This window comes from Danio rerio, chromosome 15 (assembly GCF_052040795.2).
Source record: "Danio rerio strain M-AB ecotype USA chromosome 15, GRCz13ab, whole genome shotgun sequence".
Lineage (NCBI taxonomy): Eukaryota > Metazoa > Chordata > Actinopteri > Cypriniformes > Danionidae > Danio > Danio rerio.
The window spans coordinates 22,542,360-22,569,564 of NC_141035.1; the positions used below are offsets into that span (position 1 = coordinate 22,542,360).

Here is a 27,205-nt window from a genome sequence, read left to right on the forward strand (position 1 = left end):
AATACCCACCCAGTCTTCTGTATTCACGAAAATAATGTCAGTGAAATATTTTAGGCAGAAAATTACAGTGTCTAATAATTCAACATCAGAATTATCATCAGCCTTAATGACCAGGACAAATCTAAAATCTAATAAAGTCCACCATTCCAAGTCTATAGAAAATTTAACATTTTAACAAACAGTAGAACTACACAAAGCCTAATGCTGTTTTACCACATGTTTGAGAACAACAACAATAATAATAGCCCACTCATATTAGCATTTATTTTATATCTACACAATAGTGAGAAAATCGTGATCTTTATTTTAGGCAAAAAATCACGATTCTCAGTTTAGCCAGAAACGTGCAGCTCTAGTGCATTGTGCTTGGGGTTTGAAAACAAACGGTGCAAAGCCCTGTAGTCCGTATGCTTTTAGCAAATGCGTTGGCTGCAGGACATGTTTTCCATCAAAAGCCTTTCCAGCAGCAGCCAGTTTTAACAACAGGTGCATGAAGAAGCTCCTGCAGCAGCACCTGCTCATGGAACAAAGAGCAGAGGGATGATGGGGTTGGAAGGGCAGAGTTATTTGTTTACTTCACCTGGTTCTGGTTTAGACGCTCTGAGGACACCCTGACACTCGATCCATTGCTTTTTTAGCATCAGACGGCATCTGTTTGCTTTTTGCTACTACTACTAGTCCAATGTCACCCAAGAAAGTGTTATAAATCATACTGAAAACAGCTGTTAGACTGAAGTTTTGTGGTAGATCGTGCTGTCTGGTAATATACTGTTACATTTGAGTTGATGATCTACAGCTAACAGGTGGACATTAATCACAACTTGAGGTACAGGAGTTGCCAGGTACAGTGTTATTGGACCATAGAATGTTGATCCAAACGTAAAAGCGAGATTTGCAAAGTGGATTATGAGCTTTTACACTCTTGCTTTTGTATTTATTGTTAAATACATGGCCATGGAGTGAATGTAGTTTAATGTCAAGCTGTTACAGGTAAAGAGCTTTCAGCAGGATCACCATGCTCAACTGAGCAATGAGACGCTAATGTATCTTAGCATAAGAGTTAAGCTAATATCTGTGTGGCCAAAGGGCTCTGTGTACATTCTGTTATCTCCTGATGAGCTTGTCTGACTTTAACTTGTCTGTTTTTGTAGACACAAGATGGAAGGTTTTAGATTTTATACCTTTTTACAGATTAATTTGGGATTTATGATGCGGTATGTATGAAAACATTCATTTGTACTCGGGCTGCACAATATTGGAAAAATCTTATATTTGGATATTTTATTTTTCAACAGTTTATATTGTGATTTCAGAAGATGGTTTTAATGGTTATAGTTGATGATTTTCTGGGGAGTTCAACAGTATTCTGATAGACAAATTGAATAATCACAATGCAAAAAAAGCTTTTCTTTTTGTATTATTTCTAGTCCAAATATCAAAAAATTCTTAGACCAAGTAACAATATTGTTTACTTTTCACCATCAGAAGAAATAATAAAAAAATTAAATTAAATTTTAAGAAAATTATCTTCCAGTGGGGTAAGTGAAGTCTTGTTTTTGCTTTGAAATGTAGTTATTTGGACTATATACAGTGATTTAAAAACAATTCTGTGGCTCCTGGGGGCTATTCCATAAACCAAGCTTACAGGTAAAAGCCAGGCTTATTTTGGTAAGTCAGGTTTATTAATGGCGGATTCGGTTTCATAAATCAAATTTACGAATTTAGTTCAAAGTTAGTTACCCTGGCAACTTATGCTGGGAAACTAGCCTGGTCCGGGGCAGGCTAACTCTCAGGCTAAGCCTTAAGTTCAAGCTTAATCAAAGTAATGTTAACATTTGCCTGCCATAATTTGATGCCATTCAAATTCACTTAACCTCTTAATAATGATTGATAATAAATTGATAATAACTTTATAGTCACTTAATAGCAAAAAAAAAATATATATAGCGCATGCCGCATGTCTTTGGATTTGGGGGAAACTGGAGCACCTGGAGAAAACCCACACGAGCACGGGGGTAAGAAAAACACTGAATAATATAAATAAGAAGACTACGTTTCTTGAATAATGACTTTAAAGCTATATAATGAGTGGAATAATCAGGGGATGATTCGTGCAAACAAGTGGCAAAGGGAAAGAAACGATTTGCAGCAGATTCGAGAGCAAAAAATCGGGAGATTAAAAATCCCACCGCTTGTGCGTGCACGGCTCTTTGTTTATTTTAAACCTAGGCTATGTGCTTACATTTAGAACATTTTGTATGTTAGTGCGCCTGCAATGCATTAACTTTTCATTGCAAGCAACAATTGGCAGTAAGCGCAAATCCTCTCTCTCACGCACATGCGCGTGGTCAAGCACAATTACTGTTTTAAAACAAATATTAAATTTCATGTTAATACACCTAAATAATAGCCTATATTTAAAAATATATTGCTACAAATGTAGCCTATTGAACAATCTGCGGTTTCGCGGCTCACTCGCTGTGAACAGCTGTGTCTCATTTCAGAGCTCTTTCAGTTCTCGAAGTTGCCATGGTAGCACACAACATAATCGATGTATCTATGCTCGACTTTTAAGGTTTCACGACAGAAACGTGCACGAGCAGTTATCTAGATTATTTAAACTGAACTTAGACTAGTCAGATCAAATGATCTTCAACTTGCTGTTATGGAACCAATTTAAGCGTGGACGTTTAGTTCAGCTCATTGAATTCAGGCTTTTGACTTTAATCCCTGCTTTTCTTAACCACTTTTATGAAATAGCCCCCTGGTCGACTATAATTCAGACTGAACATGGTATATCTTTGCGACGTGACTATTGCGGATGCGCATATTGCGATATCGATGCTAAACCAATATTTTGTGCAGCTCTAATTTGTACTACATTTTTGGGAACTAAAACTATCAAAGTCATTTTATTTGAATTAAAAGATTATAAAAAATAGATAAATAGACAACTAAAATAGAATTTAGTGAATAAAAAAAAAGAAAATGTTTGAAAAAGGCAAAAGTGAAAGCCAATTATTCTCTCCTTTTTGAGCTTTAAAAAGTTTCATTTACAAAAAACCAATATCTGCACTCATTAAAATACAGATTTTTTATTTTTCAAATTCATAGACCGGGTGAAAATTTGCTTGAGAGTGCTCTTTGTCATGAGCATGTGAGTGTATGGATAAAACTAGCCAGAGCGCCATCTGCTGTTAAAACCTAACCTTTGAATTGATTCAAGAGAGAATAGCGATACATTTTGAAAATCGCAGAATCGATTCTAATGTTTTTTCATGCCAAGCCAGTAGACGGTGATATCAATTTGTAAAGAAACACCACCTTTGCAGTCCAGTAGTTTGCCATCATTGCTTTAGCACCTATGCAATTTACTCGTTTACTCGCCCACAAGTGGTTTCAAGCCTTTGAAGAAGATTTCTGTTGAAGACAAGAGACGTTATTTTGAAAAATGTTAGAAACCTGTAACCATTGATTCTCATAGTATCTGTTTTTCCTACAATGAATGTCAGTAGTACTACTTGCATATTTCCAGCATCTTTTAATATAACTACTTGTGTTCAACAGAAAAAAAGAAAATCAAAAAGGTTTGTGATAACTGTGATAATGAAAGAATTTTTAGTTTTGGTTGAACTAATGTGTAAACAAAATGTCAAAATGCCAACTATTTTAGCATATAGCTAAATGAAATTACAATATCAAGTAGCTGTTTAGAGGAGTGTAAAAATGCTATATTTTTTCCATTTGTGAACTGCCATAGTTTTTGCATTTAAAAAAAAATCTGAAATGATGTTATTGTGTCTTTAGACAGGGTTGGCACGTTACAGTGGCTTTTTGTTAAAAGGATGTAGTTTTGTGTTCTTAGTCTTATCTCTTACAACCTTTATCAGGCCTACTGTTGACAGTTATCCATCCCAACTCTCCCATTCTCAGAAGTGACTCTGAAAACCAGTTTAACTGGCCTAAGGGTTTGCATAGAAATTGAATTGAGTCTTTTTCTAATTTGAATATTTCATTTAGGTGAAGTTGCTTGTTTCATGCATAGTATACTGAAAAATTTTTATATGTTGAAACTTTATTCCAAACATTTGTTCTCTATTGTATTTTCATATTGAAGCTTGAGAAGGTCACAGAAATCTATATATATATTTTTCCTTAAAGCATTTAGTAACATGAGATAAAAATCTATGAAATAAAGTTTACATTTGATAGCTGTCTGCATTAATGTAATTTAATTGCATCAATACAACCTCAACTTTTTGTAGCTGGTGATTGAAGAAGACCTACAGATGTTTGACTTTCAGCAAAAATGAGTTGTAGCCATAGACTGCTGTTTGAATATTCAAATCAGCCAGGCAAACCACTGATTTAAATATGAAAATGTTTGTTTCAGAATGAAGTCACGGTCGACTCCCTTATGATTTTAATCAACTTTATTCGCAAAATACCACTATTACATTATGATGGAAAAACTACCAGATTCAAAATGTAAGAATCTTAAAGATTTGCTGATCCTAATTAACTGCTTATTTCATTTGCATCCTTTAAGGCTGTCAGTCAGGTGCCCTGTGTCTCTCAATCTCCAAGCACTGCCAATTGAAACCTCTATAAAAATCCAATGTATAAACTTTAGTTAAACTATTTGACTGCAGCACTGCCAGCATATTCTTAATAAAGAAAGCTTTGACAAAATCTTTACATAAGAGTTTCTTGCATTACCTTAGACCTTGTTTTGTCTGAAGTATGTTACAATTTAAATTATGCGTTCACAATTCATTGTATTTACTGTCATGTTTTTTTTATTGCCTGTTTTAGTGTGGGGTTTGGAAACGGTCACTGGCAAGTACGGAGACACTGTTGAAATCCCATGCAACAGTGGACTTGTCTCAGACGTAGGAGTCACGTTTGTTAAGTGGAAATCTGTAAGTAAATTTTTACTTCATTTAAGTTTTAGTCATAATTTAAAGTTGAAATTTTGAAAAATAAGTGATTGCAGACAAACATCCTAAGTATTCTTAGTAGGGATGCTCATTTCGGTTAATTTTGCTAATCGACAACCGCAGCTCGTTAATCGGTTATTAACGGTTAACTGGTCAGATTACTATTAAATTATTATAAATAAATTTTTAAACATATTGACGTGTATGTCTGACACATTAATTTTTGCACTTTAAAATACTGATTTATTTTAACATGCTAGCATATTAATAACAGAACATAACAACAGAGCATCTTCACGCACCTGCGTGTTTCCAACGGCATAGAAAAACTGAATAAAATTAATAAAATAAATAGGCCTGCCCTGAATTATTTTCCCTTAAATAATTAATTTAGAGAACAAAATGAAAACATTGACTGATCCTTTTTAAGAACCGGCATAGGCTGTTTTTTTTCCAATCATATGTTTTTTTTCTTCCGTCAAATAGAAATGGCAGACTTTCTCAAATCGCTCGCTCCACGGAAAATTTGCATTTTTTAATGCCCCGCTGTTATTATTATATTACAAAACCTTAACATTTTTAATAAAAATCATTATTTTAAAGATATTTCCTCTCTTACTCGCGGTAAGCTCTGGCGCAACCTGAGCGTAGATGCAAAGCCTTCGCCGTGGCTGTCGCTAACGCGCAGCTTTCAAAAAAAGTAACTACACATCGCATGGAGTGTTTACATATGTCGAGTCTTGTTAGGGAGGACCAAATAGAAAGTTTAGTTTTGTGTTTCCCTTATGATTAATGTTGTTGCATGTCCGCCGGTTCCCACCTCAAAAAAAGCGAGTTTAAACTACTTCTACATTAAGGTAGTGTTCAGAAAAAAACTAAACATCAGTGAAGAAACTTGACACAGAGGAATTTAACAAGCTACTGCCAGCTAGCATTTCAGAAGTGTTATTACAGAGCAAACCAAACAGCGTGCAAGTATAAATAAGAAGCATAAATGCACAGCAATTCACAAGGCATGTGCCGTGGCACATGTGGATCACTCGACGCAGAAGTATAAACCAGGCTTTAGCAAAAAGTCATACACATAGTCTTGGCTGATCAGTTTAAAAAACAAAACAAAAAAGAGACTACAGAACCACTGTATTTTCACTTAAACATGTATAGAAGAATGACTTTATGAATAGCAATTGTGTCATCTCCTCTGGTAAATGTGCATTTTTATTTATTGATTATTATTATTTATAATTTTTTTTACCAGGACAAAGATGGCAGCATTCTGGTAAAACACACGGGTCAGAATGCCTCCTCTCCCACTGATGGTAACTACAAGAACAGAGTCAGTATTAAAAAAGATTTTGGTCTCATCATCACACAAGTGTCCCTGGCGGATCAGAAAACCTTCACCTGCATGGTTGTGGCAGCAGATGACATTTTGGAGTATCCTGTCCAACTGGTCATTTACAGTAAGAATCATTAATTAAATTACTGAAAGAGGCCTAAAACGATTCCATATCTACAGTAGAAGTTTTAGTAACCTAGGCTATCTTAATACTACAATGTTGTACTAAACATTTTTAACATTGTGTACAGATGACAGTTGTCACAATAACCCATTTACACTGAACCACGAAACAACAAAATGTTTTAATAAGATAGTAGATGATGTCGCTGTACAGAAACATTATGCACACATATTACAACAATATTGTTTGCAAAGACGGCTGTTAATAAATGTTATTGAAAAAAATTATATTTCTAGTAGTTGCATTTATGAACTTTAATGTCTAACAATGTCTGTTTTCCTGTTTTTTTAAATTTTATAATAATTTTTTTTTATAGAGACTCCATTGCAGCCTCAGATTGCAAACCTAACCACTGCGATGGAAATCGGAAAGCTGACTACAGTAGGCTGTTTGATTTTATAGGATATTGATTACAAAATGTTGTTTATGTACATTTGAGTCGAACACAAATTTCCTATTTTACTCTGTGCATCAAATTTAATTTAACAAAGGGATATACCTGAAATTTTGTTGAGCCGTTTTTTGTTGTTGTTGTTGTTGTTGTTTTTGGAATTAAAGAGCTCTTTTCTTTTAATGAAGCATGAATATGAATTTAAAAAGCTCTAAAGATTTCTATAGTGTCCTCCAAATATAATGATATGCCACTCATTTAGATGGTTCACAAGTTTATATGTGAATTAAAGTTAAAATCTAAGTTTCCTTTATGCAACATTTTGTTATTCTTTTAATTTGCTTTTATCTTGTCATCTCATCAGTTGGCACAGTGTCATACTGAAGGTGCCAATCCAGCTGCCAACATCACGTGGTTCAAGAACAAAACTCCGCTTATTGCTGATGGAACAGGTAAGAGTTAAATTTGAGAGGTTATAGTTTTTTCTAAACATTTAAAGGGATAGTTCACCCAAAACTGAAAACTGTCATCATTTACTGACACTTCCAAACAAGATTGAGTTCATTGCTATGTAAGATATTTTGGTTGAAGTTCTTTATAAATGCTTTCACAAACATTAAACGGTTAATAGTTCTTTTAAACCTTTCAAAGCACCAGAAAAGTGTTCTAAGAGTTGTTCCAAATGATGAAAAAGTAAATGTATCATCTTGTGCATCATTTATTTCCATTTCTTAACATTTGTTTCTCTCAATTACAGCCATTAAAATCACCAATGATGTGGCTGTTGATAAAGCGACAGGACTGTCTGCCACTACATCTAAGCTGGAGTACACTGCAGTGAAAGATGACATTAATTCCAAGTTTACCTGTCAGGTTCAGCACATTAAGTCTGCTAACATGGATTCCTCACCGCTCGTCTTCACCGTGAACTGTAAGTTCTTATACTGTTTACATTTCAGTTTGGACCAGTGTTTTTTTCTATAGTTGCAGTCACGTTAGTAACATTTCAGTATAATTTTACATACAAAAAGGCCAATATTAATTAATAGCTTTTCAATTGCTTAACTAGGGGTATTTCGCAAGACAAGTGAAAATAGGGCTTTACTATGTATGAGCTTATCCGCAATAGTTGAATTGCTGGATGTATGAAGTCAAGTTGTAATAATAGTTTAAAATGCATTGCATGTGAGTTATAGATTAATTGATAATATTTCTTTAATAGAGTGAAATTTTATCATTTGCACTGTTTTTTTTAAAGGCCCGTAAGGGTACATGTCCACTAAAGCTTTTTTTTATGCAGCTAAAACGCCAGTGCTCTTCTAAAAATGCACACTTACTGTGTAAACAGTAAATTTTCAGTGAGTTTTAAGTTGCAAAAACAGTATTTTTTTTACAACTTTAACGAATAGTAATTGCATTGAATAATACAGTAAAGACCTTGGTGTTTTTTATTATGATTATTCCATTTCTTTACCAGAGTCTTGAATCTTCAAAAACCAGAAAACATTATTTAGTTAGTTAGTTAGTTAGTTAGTTATATATTTAATTGTTTTTATATTTGCTTGTAATTACTTGGTTTGCTTGTAATTATTACATTTTATACAGATTCGCTAAGACAATGTTAGCACCTGTCAGCTTTGATTGTGGGGAAAACTGGATAATTTTGAGCTTTTGTCAGCTAATTTCAGCTTCCGGGTTTAAAATGATTTTTGGGGCGGGATCAAAATCGGCGACGTAGTGCAGTACTGCAAGTGCAATGATGACTCGTCGGTTTCTCATTATTATTCATAGCGGAGTTTTCATATACTATGAGAAGAGCCGGCTGCTTAATTATTCAAGAGAGCGCGTGCTTTCCGAAGGCAAGGCAGACCTGCCAGTTTTAAGCAAGCCGTGAGACAAGGACCCACGGCACGCAGTAGCCATTCATGAAGGCTCGTATGTGTTTGTTTCCATGATCCACAGGGTTTGTTGCATGTTTTTTCCCCGCGATCTTGTCAGGGCCGATCATACAGCAAAGCTGTGTGTGTGCTGCAAGCATTTTTTTCAGGAGAGCAGTACGAGAATTGAAGAATGGCGGACGTTGACTTTTATCAGGAGTTCGTTCACATTTAGACACGTCACTGTGCTGCTGTGTTTGCCTAAATCCTCCAGATTACCCACAGGGCTAATGGCTAAAATAGACAGGGCAAGAGACTTGCTGCACTGAGTCTGCATTCAGATCTATAATTTAGACCCGGGGATCGAGTTAGAATCCTCATTTATAGTGTTCATATGAACACACTTATCTTTATAATGATATAAATTAGGGTTATGTGTATATGAAATTACGAATAACAAATGTAGCAGGGCATTAAATAACTGTTTATTTCATTGCATTTTAATTTTGTGAACTATAAACTCATGCGTCTCCTCACGGTTTGTGTCTCATTTTGTGAGTTAACTGTCAAGAACAGTCGTTCGCTCCCCTTTTCCCCTGCTGGCCACGCCCACTCCTGCCCTATGCTTGCGGAGCTCCACGCCCATTAATCATGCATCTTTTGAAAAAATTCTGAAGTACACTTTAACCGAAAGTGGGGGGTGTCATGGCCTTTTAAACCAGGGACCTTCTTGCTATGAGGCAACAGCACTACCCACTGTGCAACCGAGCCACCCTATTTAAGACATTATTTTATATAAACGATTACTTGCAGTCCCTTGAAGTCTAATCTGTGTGGTGAATTTATTATTTTTTTAATAAATAAAAAAAAAACTGTTATCAATCATCCAAATTCCTGTTGAAATGGCTTGATTTCGCCAAAGCACTTTGACATTTCACAGATCAAAAGTCCTCCATAAATCCTGTTCCAAACAATGTCATTTACAGCAAATGTATTCATACACTCAAGTGGCTTATGGTCTCATGTTGAGTATAATTCGTTGCATTTATTCAGAATAACTCTCGTTCCTCCTGAAGTAGCCACAAAAAAGAGGCCTGATCAGAATCAAATAGCATGTCCAATGAGATATGTAATTTGGCCTCTCTGGAGCAGGCTGTTTATATGGTGAATGGGGTTTTGTCTTGCATCTGGCTGTTGTTGTAAAGCCACTAGCTCCTCTGGTAACTCTCAAAACCATTTCTCATTATGAGAGGGCTCTCAAACCCTCAACTCTTGAGCTGAAGGACCTCTTAAGTAGGTTCTCTGAAGTGCCCTTATCTGCATGCACTCTAGCTGGCCTTCTCTAAGCTGCCTTCCCTTGCTTTACACAAACCCTTTCTCCACAGACCCTTCGGAGACGGTCAGTTTCCATGTGCTGCCCGATGGTCCTGTTAAAGAAGGAGACAATGTGACCCTCAAATGCACGGCAGACGGAAACCCCCCACCCTCTCGCTACAACTTCTACATCAATGTAAGTCTGAATTACTGTTTGTCTGGAAATTAAAATCTGCTTTTGGATTCTCTAACTCTGCCTGTTTTACCCATAGGGAGAGAAGAAGACAGTGGAGAAATCGAACATCTTTATCTTGAGTAATGTAACTAGGCAAAACACCGGAGAATACAAATGTTCATTGGTGGATAATGAGATATTGACGGCGTCTAAAAATATCACCGTTGAATGTAAGGAAATACTTTGCCATACTTTTTGTACCTATGATTGCATTGTGTTTAATAAAAAAAAAGAAAAAAAAGAATTTTAAATTAATTTTTAAAAATGTGATCTATTTTCTCTCTCTCTGCCCGAAAGATCTTGATGTGATTCTTAGCACCACTGGTAAGGTTTTCAAGAAACTTGGCGATAGCTTTGAAACAACTCTCGATATTAAAGCTTCAGGAAAAACAGAAACCTTTTGTAAGAAGGTAAAAAAATAATATATTAAAAACTATTCTTTGAGCATAAAATCTATAAGATGAACATTTTTGTTGTTGTTCGTTTTTAAATGTAAAACATTATTTTGTAGGGTGGTGAAAAGCTGGTTGGCCCTCCTAAATTTGCCAGCTTAAAGTACACAGACTCTGGTGTGTACGAGTGTGTTGTTACAATGCTTGGCCTCAAGAAGACACAGACATTTGACTTGAATGTTCATGGTAAGTTTGCAGTGCTCTTTAAATATAATAGATCAGATTGTACTTCAGCCTTTAAAAGGATAATTTAACTAAAAATGTTATTTATTCACCCTCAAATGGTTTCAAGTCTTTATAAAAAGCATAGTACACAAAGAAATTTAACTTTATTTACTTCCCCTTCACTTGTTTCAAACCTGTTACAGTTTCTTTCTTCTGTTAAACACAAAGTAAAATGCACAGAATTTTGAAAAAGAGTTCCATAGTAGAAACAAAAAATACTATCGATGTCTGTGGCTGTTTTTTGCCAACATTCTTTAGCATATCTTTTCTGTTCAGCAGACTAAAGATACTTTTGGTTTGGAACCACGTGAGTGTGTGTGTGTATTTGGTGAGAATTTTTCTTTTGAGTCAATTTAAGATATATATATATTTTTTAGTAACACAATAAGATATTTGTAGGAAAATATTGTAGGAAAAATACTATGGATGCTAATGGCTACAAGTTAAAACCATTGTGAAACTGGTAGCCAAAAGAAACTCAAACAGCAATTAGTGGAGTGTGAATTAATTATGACTGCTTTAATTTTTGAGTGAGATATTACCTTGACTGTGTAACACTGTCCATTTTTTTTAGCATTTCTCACATTTACAAAAAAAGAAAAAAACTTTTTGATGATTTTGCAGGGCAACCACTGATCAAGAGCCTGACCAAGAAGCGTGGTGATGGTACAAACAAGATCCTGAGCTGTGAAGCTGAAGGATCACCAAAGCCAACGGTGCAGTGGATTACCAATGGCACAGATGTAAGTCTCTACACATTGTGTAACTTTCTGACACATGTAAAGTATACTTTTTGGAATTATTTATTTGTTTTGGAACATTTGAAAATCTTTACTGTCAATGTTAAGAGTTCTCCACGTTTTAAAATTTTGCAAATGGAATATGAGCAGTTTCGTTAAACAACTGACTCACTTGGCTTAAATTGGATAATTTGAATATTTAACATATTTAAAATAATTTTAGAAATTGGTTCCTCATATTGATTTCTGTAACATGTCAAATAGAATAAAATGCTTCAGAGTTGGACAAAACTGATCAATACTGCAAGTCATTAGATTTGTGTTAGTTAAAGAGAAATTAAATTAAGAAAGGAAAAGCCTCAGGTGAAAAGAAAATGTAAGTAGTAGCTCTGAAAACAATATTGCTTAGAAATAGTGTTTATTTGGAAATGTTTTTAAAAAAATGGAAATTTTCTAAATAAATTACTGGGGAAAAGCAGGCTGTTAGCCAGGTTTTTATGTTTTCCAGTGCAAATCACCATGGGCCAAACCAGTGAAATCATTCTTTTGTACCAAAGAATGAAATTAATTATTCAACTAATAACGGTCTCATGCCATTTAGCTCTATTATCTATTACTACAGCTATCCAAGGACATTTTTATCAGTGTCATAAAAAGCTAAAACTTGAGTCTTTCATAAAGGCTTTATTATGAAATTTCTGCTCTTTTTAAATTTACATTCCAGGAATTACTGCTGATTTTAAACATTTACTTTTTTTTTTAAGTAAACATTTTATATTAAACAAGCCAGTAGCACATATTTAGAGCTGATAGAGATGTAACATTGTGACAGTAAACACACGTGTAGCTTGTTAAACAAAGTGGTTATCATTGCTAGCACTTCAATGAGGTCACTATTCAAACACACCAGATGACTAGTTTGTCTAACTGGGTGTGTACAGAGGAAAACCATTAATATAATGGGGCTTTGACATGCTTCCTGTATCATGTGGTTTTATATTGGTACAAATTGAGCTTGTCAGTGCAACTCGGATGTCAAGGAAAGTGCACTGGTTCATTGGCCCGCTTTCTCTTTGTCTTAATAGTGTGCAGAGCAATAGCGCTCTCTAGCGGTGACTATAGAGCTTCACAACAAAACAGTGCGCTCTTGTATTGTATTGCACAAACCCTGCAATAAATACTTTTCTTTCTTGGAGTTGTATATATTACTTTAGAACTTTTTTCTAAACAAGTAGAAAATGTCTCTTCAGAAAAAGGTTGTGTATTTTTCCTTAAACAAGCTAAATAATCTACCGGTGAGTTGGTGTAAGCAAAATAATCTTGTTTTCAGATTATTTGGCTTGTTTTAAGACTCACTTTATTTGGACTAAAAACAAGAAAAAAGCTCAAAGAAAGATTTTTTTTGCAATGCAATTTTAAGTCTGTTATCTTTTAATGGATTTTTTGTTTTATTTATTTGTTTATTTATTTATTTTATTTTTTTTTGTTGTGTTATAGGTGAAATTTCAAGAGAGCGAACATGTGAATGGAAAGATCACATACTATATCACTGTCAGTCCAAAGGCCAATGTCACTGTGTCCTGCACAATCTCCAATGATTTGGGTTCTGACACGAGGAGCATCGATGTGTCGTCGCGTAAGTGTAACTTCTGTCCACTGCTTCTCTTATTTGACTACTAAACACTCATCCATCACTAGTTCGTCGGCTGTCAACAAAATCATTTAGATGAAACTGTGAAGGAGGAAACATTTGTAAATACCATTGCCTGATGACTCCTATTTTTTTTTTAAATAAGTCTTGTCCTGTCAAGACCAAGTTTTTGTTTTAAACCTTATTTATTGTATCGATAATAACAGTGCAAAAGGAGCTTTGTTTACGGATTCTCTTTTTTAAACTTTGTTAATGTTTATAAGTAAATGCAGCGATTTAGTTTAGCCAAATTCTATTTATTCTAATTCTATTCTATCAGCTATTACTCAGTTACATTATCATAAGTTTACTAATGTGTTAATAAATGCTGAAATTAGGAACCATTCTGTGAGTAGCCTAAAATGCTACAGTATTACATTCTTTGCTAGGTTATTGTAGCGTTTGTTATTGTTTGTTAAGTGTTAACAAAAGTTACTTTATAGTGATTATGATTATATAATGAAATAAAATGTAATATATTGGTCTCTCAATAACCTGCAATAAGTAGTCAGTAGTCAGCTTTATTTATTTTTTTTATTTATTTTTTTTTACAATTATTCTAGACATTTTAAGGCTATAAAACCCCTTACAACACACTATATACACATTTTTCAGGCAGGCATTAACATTTTCACACTTTTCTCTCTTGTTTAAACACTCTCAAAGTTCAAACCTTCATAGAAAAGAAGTTCAGTATTATAGAATAAAACCAAAGAGTAAAAGATCATTTGATCTTTTATTTTCTGAAATGGTGCCCTACAGCCGCATGACTTTAACCTTACTTAGCACAGGGGTCTCAAACTTAAATTGGCGGAAGGGGGCCTTTTAGTTAATGAATTCAGAAGAGCTCCATTTTAACAATCAAGTACAAGAAAAAAGTGGAAACTTGACATAATTGATGCATTTTAGGACAACAGACATGACGTTTATTTTTCAAATATATACCCGACATCGGTGATCATGCAAATCAGTGTTTATTGTGTCACACATTAGCTGCTGAAATATATCTGTGGTTGTTGTGTGCATGGCTGAGCGTTACACTCATAAAGTCAGTCACTCTTTCACAGAGTATAAGCAGTCAAAACTTAAGCTTTTTGTTTCTTGTTGTACATATTGAAGGCGTAGTTTAAATAAATAAAAATACTACAAATACTAGGCGTAATAATTATTATTCTGTCCCAACTAACTGTATTGTCCGAACAGCGCAACAACAGCAGAAAGCAGTTTGGGTAACTTGAGTGACTTTACTGCAAATTGTTCTTCTCAAAATATTTCTTTTTTTTTTCGTAAACTACAACAAAGAGGAGGAAAGTATATATATATATATATTTACATTTACTTCAACATGTTCAATTGAACTAGCAGTACAATTTTACTAATGTACATAGTTTTTATGCAAATATTAAGCATATGAGGAAAATCTACGAAATGAGTGCCTTTGAATCAAATAATAGCAAAATTATGATATTTGTTATACCACCAAGCCATGAAGCAAACAAAATGCAAGGGATATAAAACTGATAATAATCAAACAACCCTTGATAATTTACAAATATAGAGCTTTCATAAAAATAGAGCACTTACAGACATATATTTTAGTGTTTAAATCAGCCACAGAATTACACTGGGAGAAAATGAAAGTAAAACTAATCTGAGTGCAGTGCTTTAAATGTCAACTAGGTGGCGGGTCAAAACCACAAGTGTCTAGACGCGACTGCACAACAATGATAGAGGTTCTAAAGTATGTTTTAGTGCGTGTTGTATCTCAATATATTTTTGACATCAGTTGCGGGAAAGAGGAAGGAGAAGGAAGCCGGGCCGGCAGTTTAAGACCCCTGCTTTAGCAAGTCCAGTAGTTCAACTTTTTGTGCAATGGTTCACGTCTTTCTCTGCCTTTTGGGTACTACCGCAGGTGCCTTTGACGGTCCTGAACATTTTGTCAAAATTGTGTAGAGAGAACTTAGCACTATACTAAGTAAATTTGGCAAGCTGAACTCATGGCACAGGGGAGATTGATTGACAATGGTCTACAGCCAGTCAGGACACAGGACACAATGTGCTGTAGAAAAAACATGTCAAATTGCACTAAAAAAAATCTGTAAAAATGAGAGGCCACCAAAAGTGAACAGAGTTATAATGAGGGACCACTGTATAATATGCATCTATATTTTTTATTCTACTAACTATGATAAAGTAGCATGCATATTTCGATTCAGTTTTGTTTGATGTAAGATTCGTTTGGCCTACACACACAAACGCATTCACTTTTTCGCAATTTTTGTTTTAGATTAAAGTTTTTGTCTAAATGGTTTTGTTCAAATTAAATCTGTTATTATTATTGTTTGTTAACTTTTGTGCATTAGGTAACATGAACCAGCTGTTACAATTTTTTCAGCATTTATTAAAGCCATTCATTAGTTTATTCAAGTTAATTCACAGTGATGCTGCTAACAAACATGGCTTTTGATTTTAGCAATTAATTCTCAAAACATGCATTAATTAATGCTGTAGAAGTTTTTTAATCTTGTGTTGGTTCATGTTAACAAATCAAATGTTACTCTAAACTTTTACCAATTTAGTGTATGTAATTTAATATTGAAGTATAAAACTTCTCTTGTATATTATTTATTGAAGCTCATCTTTCCTATTTCTTTCGTTCTGTTTGTCGGGATGCTGGTCTGTTCTCTGACTAACATGTGCTTTCACTTTACATCACTGAGAAATCTTCTGACTAACCCTGGGTTAAATTGGTAAACCCACCAGAGCTGTACACTTCTGGATTTCTGCATTTACACGCATTGCTTTTTCACTCTGGGTAAAAACTATTTCACTTGCTGTCAGTTGGATGGATATGGATAGAAATTCTTTAGTTGTGAAGGCATTTGGGCTTTTCATTCCAAACTTGTAAGCAAATGGAAGTTAATGTGACTTTTATATCTGATTACAGTTGTTGAGGACGTGACAATGGACAAACAAGGTAAGACCATGAGCTGTTGTTTACAATCATGTGTACAGTCAAGTGGACAGCTTTGCATCACACAGAGAGCATTTGCAGCATCAGATTAGTCAAATTAAATTAATAAGACTTTATATATACACTACCGGTCAAAAATATTATTATTATTATTATCATTATCATTATTATTAGTGTAATGAAAAAATTTAAAACCTGGTGGGCTGCTTTTCATGTTTGTGTAAATTGTGTTGCGGTTCAAAAGGTTTTTAAAAAAAGTATTTACTTTATTAATCAAAGACACCGATTGTTAAAGAGTAAAAGACATTCATAATTTAAAAAACTATATTTTCTGCCCCAGAACAATCCTAAAATGTCAAATGTATCACATTTCCGAAAAACTATGAAGGATGAAAAAAAATTGCAGTTGCAATAATAATTGGATAAAAAATAAAAGCAAATCTGCAAATAAAAATAATTTCTGAAAGATCATGTGACGTGGAAGACAGGACTAATGATGCTGAAAAATTCAGCTTTCAGTTACAGGAATAAAGATAGATTATATAATAATATGTCATAATTTAGCAAATTTTTACTGTATTTTAAATCAAATAAATGCAGTCTTAAAGTACTTTTGAAATACACTTTTTTTATTATTGCATGTTTGATGTAATTTCAACTGAAACATTAAGAGAGGGTGGGACATAGAATAGCTCCTCTCTTTAAAAAGCCCACCAATAGTGTTTTATTACAGCTCTGCCAGTGAGAGTGGTCAAGCTCAAGCGCATCAAATGAAAAGCTAATGAGAAGGGGCGGGGCATGTCAGATGCTAGAGAGCATTTGATTGGTCAACATTTGAAGAGAAACTAAAGTATGAGGTGACGTGAAAAGAATCATTGATCAATTTTTCTTCTGAACGCAAATTGTTTTTCACTGTCTTGGAGCACACTAGCTCAGAAGTTCCCAAACGTTTAAGCCCGCAACGCCCAAAATAACAATGCCATTGACTCATGACCCCCAATATTCTCTGAGTTGGTTACAAATATATAAACCTTGCACACACATATCAATAGGCCCAAATCTATTCATCGTCTAATTTTGGAGAACGCCACTCGTAGATCATCCTCCATGTTCAGTTGAGGCCTGTATTTATTTTTGATGTATGTGAGTGCCGCAAAGGTGTCAGAAGGTTTAACCTGATGCCATAAAATCAATGATAATCAACATCATCTTTAATATAACGTAATCACCCCAGAGTCTCAAAATCGAAAGACTAATGTCATTTTATTTACATGTGGTTTTTAATGGTTATTATTAACATATTTAACCTTTAACTATTTTGTTCTTTAGTTGGTTATGGATAAAATATTGTGATTCTAATAGTTTAATAAAATGAATTTGATTTTTGGAAATCGCCAAGCGACCACACCTCCCCCTACCCCCAACCTCCACTTAAAGAACTACAGCACTAGCTTATAGATATCCTTACATCTACCAAACTGCTACTAATATTATTTTATTTTATTATAAATTTAATTTCACATGACATTGAAAAAAAAAACAACAACATACAAATCCCAAACTTTTGACCTGCAGTGTATGTGTAACACACAAGAATACATGTGTTTTTTTTTTTAAGAAAGCTTAAAGAAAGGTGCTGAGATGTCCAGCATCCTGACAAATATCATAGCGGCCGTCAGTGTCATTTATTTGTTTAATTTTTGGAGTATTTTTACGTTTGTAGTCGTCTGTCTTTCCCTACTACAAGTTATCCATGTTCTTTTCTGATGGTTTCACCTCTTTTGTTTCCAAATCAGATCAGTCAGAGGACTACAGTGACCAGACGGCGCTGGCTGTTGGCATTGTTGTTGGCTTGATGCTGGCAGCACTTTTGATAGGACTGGCCTACTGGCTGTATATGAAGAAATTCAGGTACTGCCTGCCATAATATTTATGGCTTCTTTTTAACCGTTACCATTCATCTCATTTTGCTCATTTAGTCTGACCATATGGGACTCAGATTTGTTAAAATGGCAGATAATGTAACGTTTAATCTGAATGCAGGCAAGGATCCTGGAAAACCGGAGAGAAGGAAGACGGGTCAGCAGAGGAGAGCAAGAAGCTGGAGGAGAATCAGAGCCAAAAAGCTGAAGTGTAATGACAAAGACATTCAGGGTGAGACGACAGAGGACATTTCAGAAACCTGATCAATTTTATTTATTTATATTTCTGTTCACCAAAGCTGATTTTAATGTAATATGGTAAAACATAGTAAATTAGGATATTACTATTATAAAAGATCTGTTTTGCATATTAAGCTCATAAAATTCAACTCAAGCATGAGTTAAAAACCTCTTTAATACAAAAGTATTAAGTGGATGAAATCAGGGTGTGATTTACGGGGGGGTGGGGGTGGGTCAGTCCTTTAATGCTGGGAAAAATTTCACTCTGATCTTTATTTTAAATAATAATGTTAGTAATTAAAAAAATAGATAATATAATATACATTTGACCACCCCCATAACAGTTCAATCCATTGTGAATGCATAATCGCGCCAATCAGTCTATTTGAGAGAAAAAAAATGCTGAAATTGTCAGATTTAGAGCACCAATAGACATCATATTCACAAGACTAATACAAATAATTAGTCTTTTATTTTACATTAGTCTAATACGAGACTAATGTAAATTAGGTGTTTGTATCTACAATTAGCCTGAAGGTAAAGTCAAATTAGACAAATTGTTGGTAGTTTACCATAAAGTAACATCTGAAATGACTAATCAGTGAATACTGTAGGCAGGGTGGGCAAAAAAAAATTTGAAATGTCTTTAAAAAAAAAATTTTAATTACCTGAATTTTAGGTGCTTTAAAATAAACTACAAAATACAGCAGTCACAACGTGTATCAAAACAAAATACAGTATTTTGTATTTTGAAAATACTACTAAATGCTTTTACAAGAGAGCATGACATTTCTCACAAACCTTCCATCAATTAGACCTATTCGATATGTTGTGACATCTTAAGGCTAACATTGTTCCTCTTCAATAATATTACGGACCTACTGATCAACTGAATTGCCACTGTAGGACTTATTTTTATGTTGTCTGTTTTAACGTCAAATATTTGGCATCAGCAATCCACCCAAAACTATTATCATTTTTACAGTATACTCTTTCTCATAAGATTTTTTTTCAATTCTACTTTAAATGGAAGAGTCAATAATATCCAAAGAACCATTTAGAGGGTGCATTTAATGTCTTGATGTAGATTTGATGTAGATGAAGTATTTTACAGCATTTAAAAAATACAAGACACTGAAGTATTTTGATACAAAATATTAATCCATTTTCATCAACCCTATCAAATACAAATGACAAAATACTCTTTTTGTATTTAAAATACGTGTTTGAAATGCATGTATCCTAAATACTGCCCATCCCTGACTGTAGGTCAGATTACAAACTGAAATACGTTTTATTAATAAACTAGATAAAACAAAACAAAAAATGCTAAAAATGAACGATGCGTGTATTATACAAACTAACCAAGACAGTTGAGCGCCTGATCATCAATTTATAATACGCACACACTCCAAGACAATTTGATACTAGTTTTTTTATTTATTTAATACTTTTGTGAAAGCTGATACTTTTCATTGAAGACTGAAAATAATAACTCGTATAAAACTTAATTTAGATTTAGAGCACCAATAGACATCGTGTTTAAAAGACTTTGTTTTCTTGTAAAATAGGTGTTGGTATCTACGTTTAGCCTGAAGGTAAAGTCAATTTAGACACATAGTTTATAGTTTAACCTACAGTAATCTCTGAAATGGCTAATCAGAGAATACTGTAGATCAGATTACAAACTTAAATATGTCTTAATAATAAAGTAGATAAAAAAATAAAAATAAATAAGTAAATGGCTGAAGCTTGTATTACACAAACTAACCAAAACAGTTGACCCCCTGTTCGTCAGTTTATAATTCACACATTGGATGAAACTTGAAGGACCCTTTGATACTAGATTTGTTGTTCTACTTAATAATACTTTAGTGAAAGCTAATACTTTTCATTAAAGACTACTGAAAATAATAATTCATATAAAAACTTAATACATCCTTATTATATCTAGTAATTTTTTTAAAGATTGATCTGATCCATCTCAGACTTTTGAATGGTAGTGTATCACTATTACAACCACGGACACAACATCACATAAGGGAAAACACAAATGGATTGGTCTAGGGGTTTTATTAACAGATCAACCAAAAGTAAACAAAGTGTGGGGAGAAAACACAATAAACTAAGGCTGAACACAAAACGGAGTTCAACTCCGCATCTGGACGGCCGCTCAAATCCCCAGTCACTGTTCACACAAATATATTGAGCAGCTCAACTGTTCCAACGTTGATAATATTCAGAAATGTAGCCCATTTAATTGAGCTCAGAGTAATGATTTAAGAGTAATCATATCACCACAGAAAAAAACTACATATTACAATAAAAATAACTACAAAAACCTAATATTTGACTGTTTTACTTGTAATTTAGCAAACAAATGCAGCCATGGTGCAGATAATTATTCACTAATTATGCTTCATCTTATGTTTTCTTAACCGGCTGAACCGTTTTCTTATGCATCTCGTCTTTCTACAGGATTAATTTGATTAAAATCCCATTTTCCCTGAGAGATGGAAGGAAAAACATTGGTGGAGTCTGTGAAAAATGGAGTCAGAAGCTGTAATGGAGGACTTGAGTAGCTGTGTCAGTTACATCGCCACCATTGTCTGTAACGTGTCTGTGCCTCCACATGTCGGGGCATTTAATTGAATTGAATTCATAATGCGTGTTGTAAAATATGTGAATCTTTTACATTTGAAGATCCAGCTTGTTCGGAAACCCGTGTCTGTTAAGTGTTCCTGGGTTTCACATTTGATCGTTGTTTTTATTTGATTTTATTTCTTTTGTCCTAGGTATTTAGTTAATGCAAATTAGTTTTTTGCAGTTTCATATGGTAGAAACACTGTGGCCTTTAGTGTCTGTAACGGATTTTTTCCTTTAGAATTACACATAGTAATCTGTGGCTTGAATACGAAGCATGTTTTTTTTTCTTTTTCCACATTTATACTGAGCACTTGGCTAGTTTTCAGGTTTTAAGTCAGTGAGCAAAAATATATCCCAATATTATACTTGTTGGGACCCCGATGACCATTATTTACCAATATTTAGACATTGTATGCATTTGAATGAAGATTTTGCCCTACAATTTGAAGACATCATGAAAGCCATGCCTTTTGCTTGGAAGCAAACAGAAGAATCACAAGAATCCCAGTTAAATTCTTCTTTTCTTTTTTCTTGGTTTTGGAAAATGAAAAGTCTGTTCTCGATAATGTATATGTACATTAACACACTTCATCATCATCGCAGATCATCATAAGGTTGTTAATCTTTATTGTTTCGTTTTGCTGCAGAATGTGTGTGTGCTCTGGTTTAAGCATTACTTGTAAATATGGCAACTTTTTTTTATTGTTTTTGTTTTATTTATATTGTTATGGTTTAGCTAAATACCAGTGTTTTGACATGTACACTAGCTAGTTTTAGCCAATTTTCCTGAAAATATACCTCCGTTGCTGTTGAATGGTATGGTGAAATTGATGGTATTTACTTGCAAGCTTTAAAATTGTGAAATGTAATCTTGCAGCTTTCCAACTTTATTGCAGTGTTGCTGCGTTTCTCCTTGAGCGTCAGCTCAGCGCATTTAATCCACCATCAAAACCAAAGAGGTTGAATGTGGCCATGCAAGTATTGTACATACTGACCGTTGTTTTGTACTCTTAGTTCGAATAAAGTGTACATTTTTAGGAAAGCGTTTATTTGCTGTTTGTTGATGTTTTTCTACAATGCATACTCACATTTATTATGTAATTGTACACTAATATTTAAGTGTTTAGTTTTTTGTGTATGTTTATTTTTCCCCCCAATTTCTGTTTTAACAGAGAGAAGATTTTTTCAACACATTTCTAAACAATAGTTTTAATTACTCATTTCAAATAACTGATTAATTTTATCTTTGCTATTTTGACAGTAAATAATATTTGACTAGATATTTTTCAAGACACTTCTATACAGCTCAAAGTGACATTTAAAGGCTTAACTAAGTTAATTAGGTTAACTTAGCAGGTTAGGGTAATTAGGCAAGTAATTGTATAACAATAGGTTGTTCTGTAGACTATCAAAAACAAAATAGCTTAAAGGGGCCAATGAAATAAAGTGAAAATAAGACCTTCTTCATAAGGAAAAATATTATCAGACATGCTGTGAAAATTTCCTTGCTCTATTGAACACCATTTGGGTAATATTAAAAAAAAAAAAATTAAAGGGGGGCTTATAATTCTGACTTCAACTGTACAATTTATTTCAATCTTCAGATCTGTTTTAATTGAAACAACTTCATCTTCATCACAAATTCTGTGAATGTCTAGGTTTTCCTTCATCAGTGTGCAGTATTTTTATCAATTGTTAATTACTTGTTTTTGATTAAAGGGTGTTTTTTCTAAAGTTTAAAAATAAAATAAAAATCCTATCGTGTGAGTGTGCGCCAGTAGTTTTTGTGGCGTAAGAATAGTTTTTTTGGCAGGTCAAAATTGCAACTGTTATACCCTAAAGTGTGTACAGTCTTCATGAAAATAGAACATTAGGATTTATTCTTTAAGTTGTGGATATTTTAGAAAAAGTCACCAAACCTTTAGTAAAAAAAAAGTTGAATAAGTTTTTTTTTCTGCTGTTAAAATAGTGCCGGGGTCGTTTTTGACCCATAGTCAAGAAGTTATGTGCAAAATAAAATAGTTTTTATTTCAGTTGAAAACATTACACATTTAATTCTAAGTTAAAGTAGTCGGAGATTTGAGTGTTTTAAGAGAAGTGTGTAGAACAACAACAAAAAATATTAATGTTAAATTACAAAATAAATATTTTATTCTTTAAACTGAAATGCTTATACACTAAGGACATATTTTAAAGTTCCATTTAATTTACTAAACTAATGTTTAGTTCTATAGCCATTGCTTTCGAACTGCTGAATACCAGTGTTACACTGAGCCAACAAACTTCACTCAAAAATAAATATATATATATATATATATATATATATATATATATATATATATATATATATATATATATATATATATTTTTTTTTTTTTTTTTTTTTTTTTTTTTGCTCATTCAAACTACTTATTTAAAATGCAATGAAACAACGCAATTCTTGAAATTTAATTGGGGAAACCTAATTGTTATGTTCAATACACAGAAATTTGTTAAAACTGTTAACTGAATTTGTGTCGGGACAACATGAATGAATTGTGTGGAAACCTCCATTTTTTACAGTGGTCTAGCAGAAGGGAATGGGTACTTCAGCCCAGGGGGAACAAACTACGTCCTACAGTTCCTGTGAATTTGGGTTTTTGTTTCAGAAACTTGGGTTGAGATGAGTGTATTAAATTGGCCACTCCATTACATTAATACATTTGCCTGAAACTAAGGTGTAGCTTGATTACGTATTTGCTGTTGTTACCATTTCAGGGGCATTTCCTCTTACACATTCCTCTACATGTTGATTCAAATGATAAATGTGTCCAATGCCACAGTATGAGGAACATTCCCAAAATCATGATTTACTCAACATGTTTTACCATCCTCCCCATTTGGTTCCTGGATGTCATCTGTTGATTGCCACTAGATGTGAAAATAATAATTTTACTCCCATCAATCCACATTTCTCATTCTTTGCCATTTATTTATTTTTTCATCTATTCTGCACATGCTGTTTTCTTAACAAAGGTGCTTCACTGTGACTTCTCGCTGACAGCAGAAATTCCCTATAATGCCTTTTGACTGTAACTACTGACAGGTCATTTTAAATCATTAATCTGTCTGAAGGTGACGATTGGCTGGATTTTTGATATTCAGACTATTTTGATCTATTTGAAAAAGCATTTGAAATCATTTTAGATTTCTTTTTTAATAAGTTTTCCCTTTTCCAATCGACTTTTTCATTAAATGACATTGTTCTTTTGAACAACATTTGCAATGACACATTTTATATCACTTCAGAAAGCAGACCTTTTGCCCTAATAAAAAGACCATTAACACCTATTTTGTTCACAGAATGAATTAATTTACTCATGAAACGCCACACTGCTGTTATTTTAAACACACCTCTTTCAATGCATTAGTCAAATACTCAGAACAAGCAGCACACAACACAACAATTGGCTACGTTATTTTTCTATTACCATATACATCCAAAAGCAAATAATTTACAATGCACAGATATCACTATTGCTAATAACAGTGGTTCAAGAGATCACTGATTATGCTAATTATTTGAACACGACTGTATTTAACTAGCTAATATCAAATTTTTTAAATGTTTTCATAATAGTAACTCCATGTTTTTTTCCATACCCCTTATTGCACACAGGTGTCAAACTCAGTTGCAAAAGGGCCGCAGCTCTGCACAGTTTAGTTCCAACCCTAATTAAACACACCTGATCAAACTAATTGAGTCCTTCAGGCTTGTTTGAAACCTACAGGTAAGTGTGTTGGAGCAGGGTTGGAACTAAAATGTGCAGGGCTTCAGCCCTTCAGGAATTGAGTTTGACACCCCTGTTATTGCAAAAATAAGTTAATAACATAAGACATTAATATATGTAGCTGATGAGTAATGTTTAATGATACTTGCAAACCATGTTTAAGAAATTTTATATTTCCCAAATAGAGTGACAAAACTGATCAGCAATGAAGATAGAAAACAAATTCTCTCATATCTAGACATTTACTAACATCTCTAACTGATGATCAAATCACTGTTCTCACATTTTTCACAGGCTGTTTCTGGACCAATTACAAAGTAAACAATTTGCAAAACAAGAGATTTGCAGACTTTGCAGTTCTCTGGAAAATATTCTGCTTCTATACCTTATACATTTAAGAATGTCACGACTTTATCCAAGTGTTGCCACCTGCTAAGTCTCCCCCAACAGTTTTTATTTCACAGTGCAGCTGTTGCTGTCCATGGTGCTGCACGAGGAAATAAATGTGCAGATTCAACCGTGATGTGCTGCTTAAAAAACAATCACTTCCAATATCACATCTTAACCTATGATAAAAATGATAAGATTGACAACTGATCACTAAGCACACAAGGAACCATGATGACCTAAGAGACACTGCAGTGTATTAATATCTAGAGTCTCAAAGCAACAAGTATCTTATGCATTTGAATTCACTAGGATTTTCAGAGCAGAACCCCTTAAGAAAATTATTTCTGGTTTTACTTTAAATAAAACAAAACAAAAACATGTTTTCTGTAAACAGTAGTATCCACAAATTAACCATGGCTAATGATAGTTTAACCCTGATGTAGTCAGTTTAATATATAATGGTTATCAATCCACTAATAAACATGCCTATCAGACTTTTACCAATAAAAGCATGGTTAATTTTCCTATAAGAGGACTGGCAGATTTTAGTTCATTTTATAATCATGCACTTATTTTGTTTAGATCTGTTTCACAGAAAACAAGGCTTTTTACCTAATGTAGTCAAAGTTTGAAGAGATTTGATCAATGTAAATGTGTTTTTTGTAGAACAATAAAATAAATTTGAATGTTAAATTACATTAAAAATATTTTAATTTTTGAAATTGAAATGCTTATAAAGTAAAGACATCTGTTTACAATTCTGTTTAATTTACTGAAATAATATTTAGCCATTGTACTGCAACGTTTAGCTAGTCTATAGCCATTCGTGTTCTACTAACACATTAGCCAACAAACTGTTAGCAGAAGGAAATGGATATTTCAGCCCAGGAGGAACAAACTACGTACCACAGTTCCTATGACTTTAGGTTTTTGCTTTAATGCACTTGTTTCTTTTAGATCGGTTTCACAGAAAACAAAACTTCTTAACTAACATAGTTTTGCTTTTGAAATAATTTAAGAATTTGTAAACATTTGCACTAGAAAATATGATGTGAAGCTGAACAACATGTTTTATGTGTGATCAGAAGCTACAGTAAAGGGTACTTCCATATTCTAGTGTTTGGGAGTATAATTAGATCTATTATTTATTTATTTAATTAATTCCTTTTTGGGGGTTTGGGAAGGAACTTTTGGTTCCCAAAAACAATGGTATACAAAACTTTATATAGTGGGATTATAAAGGAATCCACCGTGTTTGTTGAGTAGTGGTCTTTTTGAAACAACAACAACAACATTAAACCTGCGGAAAATATGTATGGGGCTAAGGTGGTTTTTACATTTTTTACTTCTGTTGTTGTCTTGATGAGTGTTGTTATTGGGTGGTGGTTGTATGTATGGAATTGTTGTCTTAAATCCAGTGTTACAGACAAATTTCCTTTCTGTGCCAAGCAGAACGCACAATAAAAAGTTTAAAGTTTAAAGGTAAAAACTGTTAAACTGGTGTTTTAAAACATTAATGTTACAAAATTTTGAGTAATTTATCACATGCATGTTTTGCTGAAATAAACTATTCAAGCAATTAATGAATAAATAAACAGGTTTTGAGGTTAGGCCATGGTTTTGCTTTAACAACCATATTAATTTGTAGCTACTAAAACTGGTACACAAATAAGGCAAAATTTCTATTCAATAACAACACATTAGCCAAACTATAGTCCAACCCAAACATAGGCTACTTGGTTTTTAATCATCTTTAAAAACTGCAAATATCAATTCTGATGTTTTAAAGCATAACTGATATACTAAAGTCCCTTTATGGTATTTGCTGATAACAAATTGTATAACGTTACATTTTTAGTGTGCTTGGGTTGATTCA

The 27,205-nt window shown here is 33.5% G+C and overlaps 1 protein-coding gene across 3 annotated transcripts in view; it reads left to right on the plus strand.

The window, feature by feature from the left end:
* The window catches only part of alcamb (activated leukocyte cell adhesion molecule b), a 42,915-nt gene extending 20,699 nt beyond the window's left edge, over positions 1–22,216 (plus strand). Inside the window, exons 1-16 of one of the 3 annotated variants that reach the window (XM_087282448.1) lie at positions 838–2,825; positions 3,115–4,922; positions 6,199–6,403; positions 6,780–6,844; positions 7,219–7,306; positions 7,612–7,785; positions 10,117–10,241; positions 10,318–10,450; positions 10,578–10,690; positions 10,792–10,918; positions 11,582–11,700; positions 13,195–13,333; positions 16,335–16,364; positions 18,158–18,272; positions 18,405–18,515; positions 21,002–22,211. In XM_087282448.1, coding sequence (XP_087138574.1) covers positions 4,761–4,922; positions 6,199–6,403; positions 6,780–6,844; positions 7,219–7,306; positions 7,612–7,785; positions 10,117–10,241; positions 10,318–10,450; positions 10,578–10,690; positions 10,792–10,918; positions 11,582–11,700; positions 13,195–13,333; positions 16,335–16,364; positions 18,158–18,272; positions 18,405–18,498 — 1,689 coding nt within the window. In that variant the 5' untranslated portion in view covers positions 838–2,825; positions 3,115–4,760 and the 3' untranslated portion in view covers positions 18,499–18,515; positions 21,002–22,211. 3 annotated transcript variants of the gene reach the window in all.
* Positions 22,217–27,205: the final 4,989 nt, after the last annotated feature.